The 13,040-nt window shown below is 38.9% G+C and overlaps 1 protein-coding gene across 13 annotated transcripts in view; it reads left to right on the forward strand.

The window, feature by feature from the left end:
* The window catches only part of LOC125453079 (inositol polyphosphate-4-phosphatase type I A), a 159,691-nt gene that overhangs the window by 117,165 nt on the left and 29,486 nt on the right, over window positions 1-13,040 (forward strand). For 10 of the 13 annotated variants that reach the window (XM_048532169.2, XM_048532173.2, XM_059646775.1 and 7 more), the window contains 4 exons: window positions 6,698-6,730; window positions 9,968-10,140; window positions 10,933-11,056; window positions 11,836-11,962. In XM_048532169.2, the coding sequence (XP_048388126.1) occupies window positions 6,698-6,730; window positions 9,968-10,140; window positions 10,933-11,056; window positions 11,836-11,962 (457 nt within the window). The remainder of the gene's footprint in view (window positions 1-6,697; window positions 6,731-9,967; window positions 10,141-10,932; window positions 11,057-11,835; window positions 11,963-13,040) is intronic. The other 3 variants (XM_048532172.2, XM_048532168.1, XM_048532171.1) reach the window with 1 other exon arrangement.

Genomic DNA, 13,040 nt, shown 5'->3' on the forward strand with positions numbered 1-13,040 from the left:
TCTCCACTTCCCTGGATAGATTTCATCTTCGGCACTATTCATGAAGCTCAGTGCTATCCAGAACGAAGCAGGCCCATTTGATTGACAATCCATCCATCAACTTCAGAATTCACTTCCTTCAGCAGCATCACACAGTGCAGCAGTAGTTTTAATCATCTGCAAAATGCACTGCAGCAACACATCCGGATTTCTTAAATAGCATCTTCCAGATCTGTAACCTGTCACTTAGAAGATCATTGAGAACAAATGCACGAGAACAGAACCACTTTCAAGTTCCCCTTCTAGCCATAGACCATCTTGACTAGAAACAAGATCACCAAGCCTGATTAACATAAACCCAGGAATAGCCAATTTAACAAAGTATACTTTTGATTCTTCTGAGAAGTTTTATTTTGTAAAGCTCTTTTATAAGCATATGCTGTAGTATGAATCAAATGCTCGCGTATTATTTTGATTTCTACCGATAAATTTGCTCTCAAAATGATTTGCAGCATTACTGGTGTTTTCCCACGTTAAAAAGAATATTTTTCGCGAAGACTTTGAGAGTTTCAAACACTTTCCTAATTTAAATTCCGTAAATAAAAATCTTGTTTTACTGGATCACTCATACATAACATTTCAGACTTTGACCTTTATTTTGAATCTGTGCTTCTTATCATCTTACTGTCTCATCCCCATTACCAGTTTGTATGTGCCTGTGTGCGTGCTTCAGATTCTTGCATTTGACAGTAACTTACATTTGTTTACAGGTTGTCTGATATATTTTGCTGATGTTCTTGGAATTTATAAACAGTGAGATTACAACAAAAAAATTAATAGAACCATATTAGTGTATCTAGAATCAACAAGCTCTTTAATGTAATTAGCAAGCTAAAAAAAATTGATTATAATTATATGAAAGCATAATTTTCTGGTATTTATTAATTTGCTAGGCTGTCCGGTCAAGAGCATGTTATGGGTTTAGGACCCTGTTGATTAAATGCAAAATATATCAAATGCACTTAGTTTATTAATGCCTTTGATTTGAGACATCATTACCTCTCCACCCAGGTTTGTTACAACAATTTATATTGCAAGTCCGAATTCAAATTATAAGAGCAACTTTTTGCATTTGCAGTGAAAGTTAATTTTTTTTTGTTTAATCTGAAGACCTGAATCTAATTTAAACCAAGAATCTTGTTTTCTGTGAAATCTTGCTGCTCGATATTGTTTGTTTAAATGACTTTAAGATGGACCACTAAAGGAAGCTTCGTCACTTGAAACAAAAAGCAGCTTTATAGTCTAACATTTGTCCTGTTGCATGCTGTGCGTTGAGTTGCTGCCTTAAATAACTCTTAGTACTTGCTCCTGCATCTGGGCATTTTGAATTTCAGAAGAAATAAATCACAGGATCTTTATATGTTTAAACTTTGACTTACTGAAGTCTTTTTTTCAAAGCTTGTAATGTAAGAAATTTATTGCCAGTTTTGGCGCCAGATTTTTTTACGCTTAATTAAAGAAAAATCCATCTTTGCAATAATTGCTGATGTTTACAATGAATAACATTTTATCATAAATTTTGTTTGCATTGAGTCTACGATAAACCTAGTTATTCCCCTTGTGTTGATTTTAGTAAAGCGTGGACTTAGTTTGATTAACCCATGCTTTGATGAGACCAAGAGGTTGCTAGTGGCCCAAATATCCAGTGTCGTCAGTTTTCTACGAGACATAGGAGCTGAAGGAGGCAATTCCATCCTTTAAATTTGCTCTACCATTCAATGATGACTTAAAATTCCAGTGCTTGGTTGAGGCACAGTTGTATGTCTCAAAAAGAGACCCTTCAGTCCAACTCTTCTGCATTGAACATATATACTAAACTGATCTAGTCCCATTTGCCAGCACTTGGCCCATATCCCTCTTAAGGCCTTTCTATTCATGTCTTTTAAATATTGTAGTTGTACATCGGCATGCTGGCCTACATCACGAGGAATTGAGTATAGGAGCAAAGAGGTCCTCCTGCCGCTGTACAGGGCCCTGGTGAGACCGCACCTGGAGTATTGTGTGCAGTTTTGGTCTCCAAATTTGAGGAAGGACGTTCTGGCTATTGAGGGAGTGCAGCGTAGGTTCACGAGGTCAATTCCCGGAATGGCGGGACTATCATATGTTGAAAGATTGGAGCGACTGGGCTTGTATAGACTTGAGTTTAGGACGATGAGAGGGGATCTGATTGAGACATATAAGATTGTTAAGGGATTTGACAGTCTGGAGGCAGGAAGTATGTTCCCGTTGATGGGGGAGTCCAGAACCAGAGGACACAGTTTAAAAATAAGGGGTAGGCCATTTAGAACAGAGTTGAGGAGAAACTTCTTCACCCAGAGAGTGGTGGATATATGAAATGCTCTGCCCCAAAGGCAGTGGAGGCCAATTCCCTGGATAGTTTCAAGAAAGAGATAGATAGAGCTCTTAAAGATAGATGCATCAAGGGTTATGGGGATAAGGCAGGAACAGGATACTGATTGTGGATGATCAGCCATGATCATAATGAATGGTGGTGCTGGCTCGAAGGGCCGAATGGCCTACTCCTGCACCTATTGTCTATTGTCTATACCGGCCTCCTCCTCCTGGCATTTTGGTCCATACACTCTCAACCCTCTGTCTGGATAAAGTTGCCCTTCAGGTCCCTTTGTAAATCTTTCTCCTTTCATCTTAAACCTGTATTTTTGGACTTCCCTACCCTCGTGAAAAGACCTTGGATATTCATCCTGTCTATGCCCCTCATGATTTATAAAGCTGTATAAGGTCATCCCAGTCCATGCCATTCCTTTACACAAGTTATATGTTCAGCTTGTGTGTGATTGAATTTTATCATCTTTGGAAAGCAGATGTCCAGTCTGTTTTTTTTTCTGCTGTGGCTATTATATTTGGAACTCTAATGGCTTTATTTTTATGTGAAATATTTCTCTTGATTTTAGTGTTTAAAAAGAAATGACAGTTATTTTATGCGAAGCTTCTTTTTATCTTGAACAGTTGTTGCAGACCACCGATTTCTAGTGAGAAGTAATACCTAAGAGTTTAAAAAACTGCAGTACAGGGGAATTTGGGAGGCCTGTGCATGAAACGTTAAAAAAAGCCAGCATACAAGTTCAGCAGTGTACCGTTGGTTTTTGTTTCAAAGAGAATAGTGTATACAAATAAAGCTAATGCTTTACAACACTCCAGTCAGATCAGTTCTGGAATGCTATAAACAGTCTTGGTCCTGTTATCTAAGCAAAGGAACACTGGTGTTGGAGGCAATCTGGAAAGGTTTACTCAGTTGATTACAAGTATAGAGAGATTTTCTTGGGAGAAGTTCAGTAGGTTGGGCCTGTATTCATCATAATTTAGAAGAATGAGAAGAAACCTCACTGAAACATAGATGACTCCCAAGGAATTATTACAAGGTAGATTTGGAAAAGGTTATTTCCCCATGTGGGAGAATCTATGATCAGTGTGCATTTATCTGAGTCATGGATTGCCCACTTAATAGAAATGAAGGGGAATTTCAGCGGGAAGTGAATGTGTGGAATTTGTTATTGTGGGAAGCTGTAGATTGTGGGCCATTAAATATATTATGGAATCCTAGAATTTTATAGTAAAGACGGCAGCAATGCAGCCCACTGTTTCTGCAGTGGCTCCCCAAAGAGCTACCCAGCCACTACCCTTCTCTAGCTCTAACTCTGTGGCTCTCTAAATTTAACAATTTCAAATATATATCCAGCTCTGTTTTGAAATCTGCTTCCACCATGCCCCAGTCAGCACATTGCAAATTCTAACAACTGTTTGAGTAAAATGGTTCTCCTCATCCCACTGCTAGCTCTCTTGCTGGCAATCTTGAAATTGTGACCCATGGTTACTGACATAACGACTCGTGCAAACAGATCATCCTCCTTTATCTTGCCTAAACTGTTCATAGTTTTGAACACCTCAATAAGGTCCACCTCTTCTCTGGTCTAGGGGGAATCAACCCAGTTTATTTAATCTTTCCTTGTATCTAAAATATCTCAATCCTGGTATCATTCTAGTAAATCTCCTTTGCACTTCATCCAGGACTTTAATATCCTTCCTTAAGTAAGGTGCCCAAAACTGAACTCTGCTCCAAATGTGATAAGGTTTGGGGAATGCTTTGCAGAACACCTTTGCTCGGTTCGCAATAAACAACTGCACCTCCCAGTCGCAAACCATTTCCACTCCCCCTCCCATTCTTTAGATGACATGCCCATCATGGGCCTCCTGCAGTGCCACAATGATGCCACCCGAAGGTTGCAGGAACAGCAACTCATATTCCGCTTGGGAACCCTGCAGCCCAATGGTATCAATGTGGACTTCACCAGCTTCAAAATCTCCCCTTCCCCCACCGCATCCCAAAACCAGCCCAGTTCATCCCCTCCCCCCACTGCACCACACAACCAGCCCAGCTCTCCCCCTCCACCCACTGCATCCCAAAACCAGTCCAACCTGTCTCTGCCTCCCTAACCTGTTCTTCCTCTCACCCATCCCTTCCTCCCACCCAAGCCGCACCTCCATCTCCTACCTACTAACCTCATCCCACCTCCTTGACCTGTCTGTCTTCCCTGGATTGACCTATCCCCTCCCTACCTCCCCACCTATACTCTCCTCTCCACCTATCTTCTTTTCTCTCCATCTTCGGTCCGCCTCCCCCTCTCTCCCTATTTATTCCAGAACCCTCACCCCATCCCCCTCTCTGATAAAAGATCTAGGCCCAAAACGTCAGCTTTTGTGCTCCTGAGATGCTGCTTGGCCTGCTGTGTTCATCTAGCCTCACATTTTATTATCTCTGCTCTAAATGTGATGTGTCCAATGATTTGTAGAGGTGTATGATCACTTCTTTGCTTTTATACTCTACTTACAAACTCAAGGATCTGTAACCTGCCATAACAACTTGTCTGGTCACCTTCAGAGAATAATTCACTTGACCCTGGAGGTCCCTTTGCTCTAATACTCACCTCCAAGTTGCATCGTTGAGACTGTCTTGTCTCTGTGTTTCTTCTACCAAAATGCATTATCTCACATTTCTCTGCATTGAAATTTGTCTGACAAATCTGCCCATTTGGCCAACTTGTCACTGTCATTCTAAAATTGCTCAGTGTCATTCTCATAATTCACTATTCAAACTAGCTTAGCGCCATCAGCAAATTTAAAGATTTTTCCCTCAACATCCATCTCCAAATTGTTTATATATGTCTGAAAAGGTGAGGGTTCCAATCTTAGTCTTTGGGGAGCACCACTTTCAACTCGTCCAATTTGAGAACTGTCCATCATTACTGTCCTCTGTGTCCTATCTTTTGGCCAATTTATAATCCATGCCACGAAGGACCCATCAATCCCAAATAATTCTGGTTTGCTAACCAACTTATGTGCACAGATTCAAAAGTTCAAATTTACCGCATCCTCAGAATTACCGTCATCCGCTGCCTGTGTCACATCAATAAAGAATTCAGTTACATTTGTCAGACATTACATGCCCTTGTCAAAGCCATGTTGACTATCTAGTATTAACTTATTTTTCTCTCAAGTCTGTATTTATCTTATCCTGCATTATAGATTGCATCAATTTTCCCACTTCAAGCTGTACTTTTCTGGATTATTCTTTACTCTTGAGTAACAGCATCACATTTGCAATCCTCCAGTCCACTGGGAATAATCTGCCTAGAAAACTTCTGTCTAGAGCAGAATTTTAGGCTGAGAGAAGCAAAATTTTAATCAATAAGGGAATATAGTATGATTGGGATAATGTAGAAAATGGATTTAAGGTAAATCAGACCAACTGTAACTTTATTTAATAACAGAGTAGATATGGACCACTGGCTTATCTCAGCTCCTATGCCCAGAGGTGTCCCCTTTTACTCTCTTGCATTTTAATAGAAGCATCCCTTGCCATTTCAGTTATAACATTATATCAAGAGTTGTAGGAAACAGATTTATATTTATCAAAATTTGCCTAGGAAGAGAGAAATTTGAGAGTCGCTTCATAACCTATGGTTCTTCTGTATCTGTTCATAGGTAGTTATAAGTAGTCACTGGCAGTGCTTGGGACAAGATCTCCGATCAGTTCTCTGTTAGGGAAGTTGTGGATATGAATCAGGAACTTCTATTAAAAAGAGATTTTTACCTGTCAGTCCCCTCAGAAAATCAGAGATTTTCATTGCAGATCAACATGCAAAAAGGGAAATTAAATGGATCCTTGTCAAACAAGTTAATTTATAATGGAAGTGACAAGTCCGTTAATATTTCTTTCTATAATATGGTTACACAATACTTAGTGTGGCTAGCTGCATAAAAGCTGTAATTACAGTAAGTTACATCACAACACTTCAGTGCAGGCTGTTGATTGGAATGAATTATTTTAATATATTTAATGCAGATGGCTTACTTTTCTAGTGAAAGCTTCTTGTTCGAAGATTCTATACTAACCTGCCCACTTTGGAGATCTACTTCAGTAAGGCAAATTGAAAGATTTGTTCGGAAAATGCCCAGGTGGAATCATTCTTGCCCTGAAAAGCTCTTGCTCTTTGATTCTGTTTTGCTTGCTGCTTTATCAGAGCTGAGTGCGAAGCACCTCATTGTAAAATACTTCAGAGAGAAAAGCAACTAGATCTGCTTGTCAGTAGAAAAAAGTGCTGCTTCCTAATCATGCATGTGCACCTCCATTTCTGTGCAGATTGCCACTCCACTGCAGAGGAGCCTACTGAAGGTATGTGTGTTTTCTAGGCCCTTTCACCAGCCAATTTCTGCTTTTTCGCACCTGATATGGGTTGCCATGAATGCATTTTTGCACATAGATGCTTCAGCTAGGATGTTTCTAAATTGATCTGTTTAAAGTATATTGGTTTTTACATGTTATTTTTAGAGCATCATAAATAGTAATTAATTATAGCTTTTGTCTCAATATGAGCATGTTGTTTTAAACTAACATTTTAAATTTGGTCTTGTAATGGAAGTGTCGAGTTTAATTCTGTTTCTTTCCACATCTTTGCGAATTTTAAAGGCTGAGGCAAGGAAGAAGATAAAGCTGGTTAGTTGTAACTTTAAAGACTGAAAGTAAGTCTTTCGTCTTTTTAGAGAGAGTCTTTATTAAGAGGTTAAAATCATGAGGATTTTGGGCACAGCAGATAGGCGTTCACTTCCAATTAGTGAAAGGATTCAGAAGATCCAGTGGGTATGAGTCCAAAATGATTGGCAAAAGAAATGGTAATGTGCAGAAACTTTTTTCATGCAACAAGTGATTAACTTCTGTAGTGCATTGCCTGAGATTGTGTAAGAGGTAGATTCAATCGTAGCTTTCTACAGAAATTGGATCATTATTCATATGGCGGATTCATGGGGAAAAGGCAGGTATTGTCTCCAGTTAGGGTTGATTTTTGCAGAGATCAGGCACAGATATGATGGACTGAATGTCTGCCTCCTGTGCTTGTAACCATTCTTTGATTGATTGGTTTAGTGATATATTGTTGTTACAGCGAACTGACAACCTAGAACTTGTGCTGGAATTCTCTTATTACAATTTGTGCAATTAAGTACAATAAATTCATTGACTAGAGCCTTTTACAGTCATTGAGCTGCCTGGGTTGGAGATGCAGCAACATTTGAGGGAAATGGAACAGTATCTGGGTGGGTTGCTCCAAGCTTTGGTCGCATTTTGTAATGAGGTGCAATCTTGGAATGGTGATAACAATGTGGAGCCGGAGGAACATAGCAGGCCAGATAGCATCAGAGGAGCAGGAAAGCTGACGTTTCGGATTGGGACCCTTCTTCAGAAATGGTGGAGGAAGGGAGCTTGAAAATAAATAGAGGATGGGTGGGGCTGGGGAAGGTAGGTAGGATGGTGATAGGTGAGTGCAGGTAGGGAGTGGTGGGGATTGGTCAGTGAGGTGAGAGGAGCGGATAGGTGGGAGAGAAGCTGGACAGGTTGTGCCAGGTCAAGGAGGTGGGGATGAAGGGAGGTTGTTCGGTCATGGGATGAGGGTGGGGAGATTTTGAAACTGGTTAAATCCACATTTAGGCCATTGGGCTGTAGGCTTCCAAGACAGAATATGAGGTGCTGCTCCTCCACTTTCCGAGTGGCGTCATTGTGACACTAGAAGAGTCCCAGGATGCTGCCCAAATGGAAAAGGAAGAGGAAGGGAAGCGTACAGTGAAAATTGTAAGGGATTCAAAAAGTGAGAATGGATCGTATCCTTTTTAAACAGGATTGAGTAACCTCAATGGTATGGTTACTATCTGGTACCAGGGTCAAAACCCCTTGAACAGGCTTGAAAAGATATCGGAGGATGGTATTCTAATGACTGGATTCTGTGTTAGAACCAACAGCATAAAGAAAGGGATGCAAAAAGCCCTTTTTGGAGAATACTGGAAATTCGGGCATAATTAAATAACAATGTCACTATTATTAACTATGTCAAATGCAACTTGGCATAAGGTGAAGCAGAGTAGGAAGGTAAACACGTGACTGAAGGAGAACTGAGAGGGCGAAGCATTCCTCATTTGAGACTTTGTACTAATTTAACAAGGAGCAGCACCTTTGGTCCAGCTGCACCTACACTTAGGTTGGACTAATATCTGAGTGTAAAGGCCAAATAGATTTGAGACAAGCACTTTAAACCAGTGAATGGGACAGGAGGCTTATATGGAAAAGGGTCTTTTCTAATTATTATACTGCCTGATCTATAGGGAACAGACAGAAATAAAACTGGTGATACGTAGGTACTTTCGTTTGAAATTGAATTATAGCAGCTATTTTTTAACAATTATTTTATTTCACCTTCAATTCACCAGAAGAGTTGATTTAAATTATGATAGTGCTGATACTACATAGATTATGAGGAATATATGTGTATACATTTGTAGGATATCTAGAAATTTTCTTGTTTAAGCAGGTTTATCCTGTGTAAAATGGTTGAAGTGGACCCCAACACTTAAAACTCACGCCTGCAAATTGCATACTTTAATTTTTAAAAACAATTTTGATATTCTTTGTTTACGTGGTAACAGCTTAAATTTCAAGCTATATGTTACTTCCTTTAAAGTTGTTCACAACTTGTTCACGCTGTGCTTTGTTCAGGAAGGCCAAATCTTAAATGGAAGTATAACTATAGTGCAAGCCAGTTGAGCTAAGGAGAAGACAATCTGAAAATGTAGCTAGCCAACTTTGAATTACATTTAACTTAATGAATTGATTAGATTTAAATGAAGTAAACTTCTGAACTGGAAACATAACCGATAATAGGTTTAATGTCTAAAATGAAATATTCTATTATTCAACTTAAAGAATGAAAATGTGTGATGATTTTAAAAGCTTTCTGTACCTTGTGACAAATGTACTAACCACTCTAAAGTGTTGAAAGGAACTTATGCAAGAATTGCAGGATCTAACCTGACACTTCTAAAACTGTCCAGATATGACGGTTTAGTATTGCACTGAGAAAAAGTTTTGCATGATACAGGCAGAACTAGAAACCACACCTAACTTGATGTGCCCTACATGAATTTAAAATGATACTGTTAGTTTGAAACAGTTTAGTTTACTTCATAATAGATTATTGAGTATGGATTGAAAATACAAATGCTGAAAATACTCTAAGTCAGGCAGCATCTGTGAAGAGGGAAAGTCAACAGCAGATATTTTTCATTTTTGATGAAAGACTACCATCATTATAATTTTAATAAGTTTTTAGCAAGCTAAATGGGAAGGGTTGAAAAAGAATAAAGGGAAATATCTGTGATGGGTTGGGAGATGAGAGAAATTAAATCACCTGACAGTGATGCAGAACTTCTAGATAAGCGTGATTGTTACTTTCTTGCACTAAATTTTGTGAAATTCCATATTCTAATAGTAGGGAGTCAAAATTGGTGGCCACTAATTCAGTTTCTGTAATACTCAGTTTCCTTAAACCCAGGTATTGAATCTAATTGGTCTTTTATTGTTTAACAGGTGAATGGAGTGAAGCACTTTATCCTCTGTTGACCACACTCACTGACTGTGTAGCTATGATGAGTGACAAAGCAAAGAAAGCTATGGTCTTTCTACTAATGCAGGATAATGCTCCAACTATCGCAATGGACTTAACTATCCAGTACCGCCGTGATGTAGTCTTCTGTCAGACTGTAAGTTTGAATGCAGATGCAGCTTTTCTTTTCTGTGGCCAATGTCATCTTTTTTCTTTGCTCTTTTCTCTTTTCTGAAGTCTGTCCTCCTCTGTCATGAACATTGTTTAATTAAATCCAACAGGTCTCCAGCAATGCTGTGTATAACCATTATGCTAAAAGCTGCAAAAATTGTCTGTGCGATGGTTTCAGCTTGCCAACTCACCGACTTGTTACAACATGGACCAAAACATCTATTGCAGACAATTCGTACCCAAAGGGTAACGAAGTTTGACCCTGGTGTCATAAAATCTATTTTCAGGAAAAACCTCGACTTACTTACAGTTTCTGATACTACAATATTGTGTTTTCAAATAAACCTGTTGGACTATAACCTGGTGTTGTGATTTCTACCTTGTCCACCCCAGCCGAACACCAGCAACTCCACATCATACAATATTTTTGACAATGCAAGAAATATCTCGATGCATAAAAATATATCTTGATCGGGGAATTCGCATCCAGTAGCATTTTTCACCATTAGACCTCTGTATAAGTTAACTGCTAGGATTCATTACAAAATAAAACCTGTTGCTTTCTTTATACAGTTTGGGTGGGATGTTTTTGTCTTGTTGCTTGAAACAAAAACCTTTCTACTTATTGCAGGATAATTTGGTTGGTGGTATTGACTTTTCTGCTTAAGAGCATTTCAAATGAACTGCACTGCGAAAAGAAATAAGATTCTACATGCTTCCTGATAACTTCTGGTCATGTTTTCAATTGAATATTTTTATGCTTTTATCTTCAATGTAGCTGACAGCCCTGATCTGTGGTTTTATTATTAAACTAAGAAACTGCCTTCGTGATGATGGATTTTTGCGCCAACTTTACACCATTGGCTTGTTGGCACAATTTGAAGGTCTTTTAAGTACATATGGTAAGATATTCATCTTATTTGCATTTCTGGATTTTTGTTGGAAGACTTTGACTGGCTATTTTTGAAAATTGTACATATCCTAAGGTGTTCAGGATTTTGGGTTATGGGGAAAAGTCTTTTTTTTCTATCGTGGTATTATCTTCATTCCTTTACAGTATATAAAGCATGAGATTCCAATAACCGGGTGAAAATTATCTGCCTTTTAATGTGAGAACTTTAGCCCATGAGACATTTTATCACTGCATAAAACCAGTGATCCGTCATCTTTCAGCATCTTATATGATCCAACCTTTGTAATAACCCTTAGTTCTATTTTCCTTGAGTTTTAGTTTTTTATTAGTTCTTATTCAATACACAGGTACTTTAAAAGAGTGAACACAAGTGAAAAACAGTTCTGAAACCATTTCAGAAAATATTGCTTAAAAGTAAATACTGAGTTGCTTGGCACTATCCAGTGTATTGTCTCCCTGTATACTACCTTGTCAATAGCTTGGTGTGCTCTCTGTGACCTCATTATGGGCACTGGCTCTATTTTCATGGAGTCCATCTTTTTCTAGAAACAGGTTAAGAACTAACTTCGCACTACAAGGTGTTCTCTCAAGATTTCTACTATGATCAAGTAAATTTTGCTTTAATATTTAAGAAAGCTAGAAATGTCTAGTGAATAGTGTTGTATAAAAATCTTTGCCTCTTGGATATGCTTTCCATGGTTGGTAAGAAAAGCTAACAAAAAGTGATTTCAACTCCCCACCACAATATTTATAATGTACTTTATGTAGGGGAGGAACTTGCTATGCTTGAAGATATGAGCACAGGAATTATGGATTTACGAAACGTGACTTTTAAAGTAATCCAAGCTGTGTCTACTTCATCAGTTGATATGCTGCCAGTCATTACTGGAAACCGGTAAGTAATGCTGGATTCCTGAAATAACAAGGTGTACAGCTGGATGAACACGGAAGGCCAAGCAGTATCATCGGAGTAGGAAAGCTGACGTTTCGGGCCTAGACCCTTCAGAAGAAGGGTCTAGGCCCGAAACGTCAGCTTTCCTTCTCCGATGATGCTGCTTGCCTGCTGTGTTCATTCAGCTCTACACTTTGTTATCTCAGATTCTCCAGCATCTGCAGTTCCTACTAATGCTGGATTCCTTTCTGGAATAGCTTGTGATAGATATATTTACCAGTGGTAAGTGAAAAATTAAAACACCTATGTATGACCTTTTATGCCTCATCAATTTACAAGAAAAATAACTTTCATGCTAGCCATTAGAGTTAACATTTCCTTGAAAAATATGCAGTGGCATTGGTAAATAGATCTTGTTTTGCTCCAGAGTTATTAGAAATTGAGTTTTCTCTCAATAGTATGATAATATTTGATCAGTTGCCAAAATAGTTATTGTAACTGCTCGCTGCAGGTGATTTGCCTTATCTATTGCTGCTCGATTCAGACCACCGTTAAGCAGCTACTTGGGCTGTTTTAATGATCAGCACTTCCATATTGCTGCTTTTTTGTTTTGCCTTCACTCAGTCACTTGCTGGCTGCTTTAATGGAGTGGTTCCGGTGTTTACGATGCCCATTGGTGCAGAACTGCTGCTAATAGGTATAAGTACTGCTCAACGACATCAATGCAAGTTGAAAAGCAATGTAAGATGGTGTTGGTTAGGTGTGGCAACTTATCCTGGCTAGAACCAATGAAAAACATGTAATTAAAGCAATATGTCCACTAATTACCATCTTGAGGAACCTTTACAGTTGTATTGGCAGGTGGCGATTATAACTGAAGTGTATATGGTGGTGAATTTTGGTGAAATTGTATTATTCATCCTTGGATGTGAGCATTGCTGGCTAGCCAGCATTTATTGCCCATCCCAAATTGCCCTTGAGAAGGTGGTCGTGATGAACTACCTTCTTGAAATGCTGCAGTCCATGTAACATAGATTGACCTAGATTGCCTTTAAGGAGGGCATTCCAGGATTTTGAACCA

The sequence above is a fragment of the Stegostoma tigrinum genome, chromosome 6 (genome assembly GCF_030684315.1).
Source record: "Stegostoma tigrinum isolate sSteTig4 chromosome 6, sSteTig4.hap1, whole genome shotgun sequence".
Taxonomy (NCBI): domain Eukaryota; kingdom Metazoa; phylum Chordata; class Chondrichthyes; order Orectolobiformes; family Stegostomatidae; genus Stegostoma; species Stegostoma tigrinum.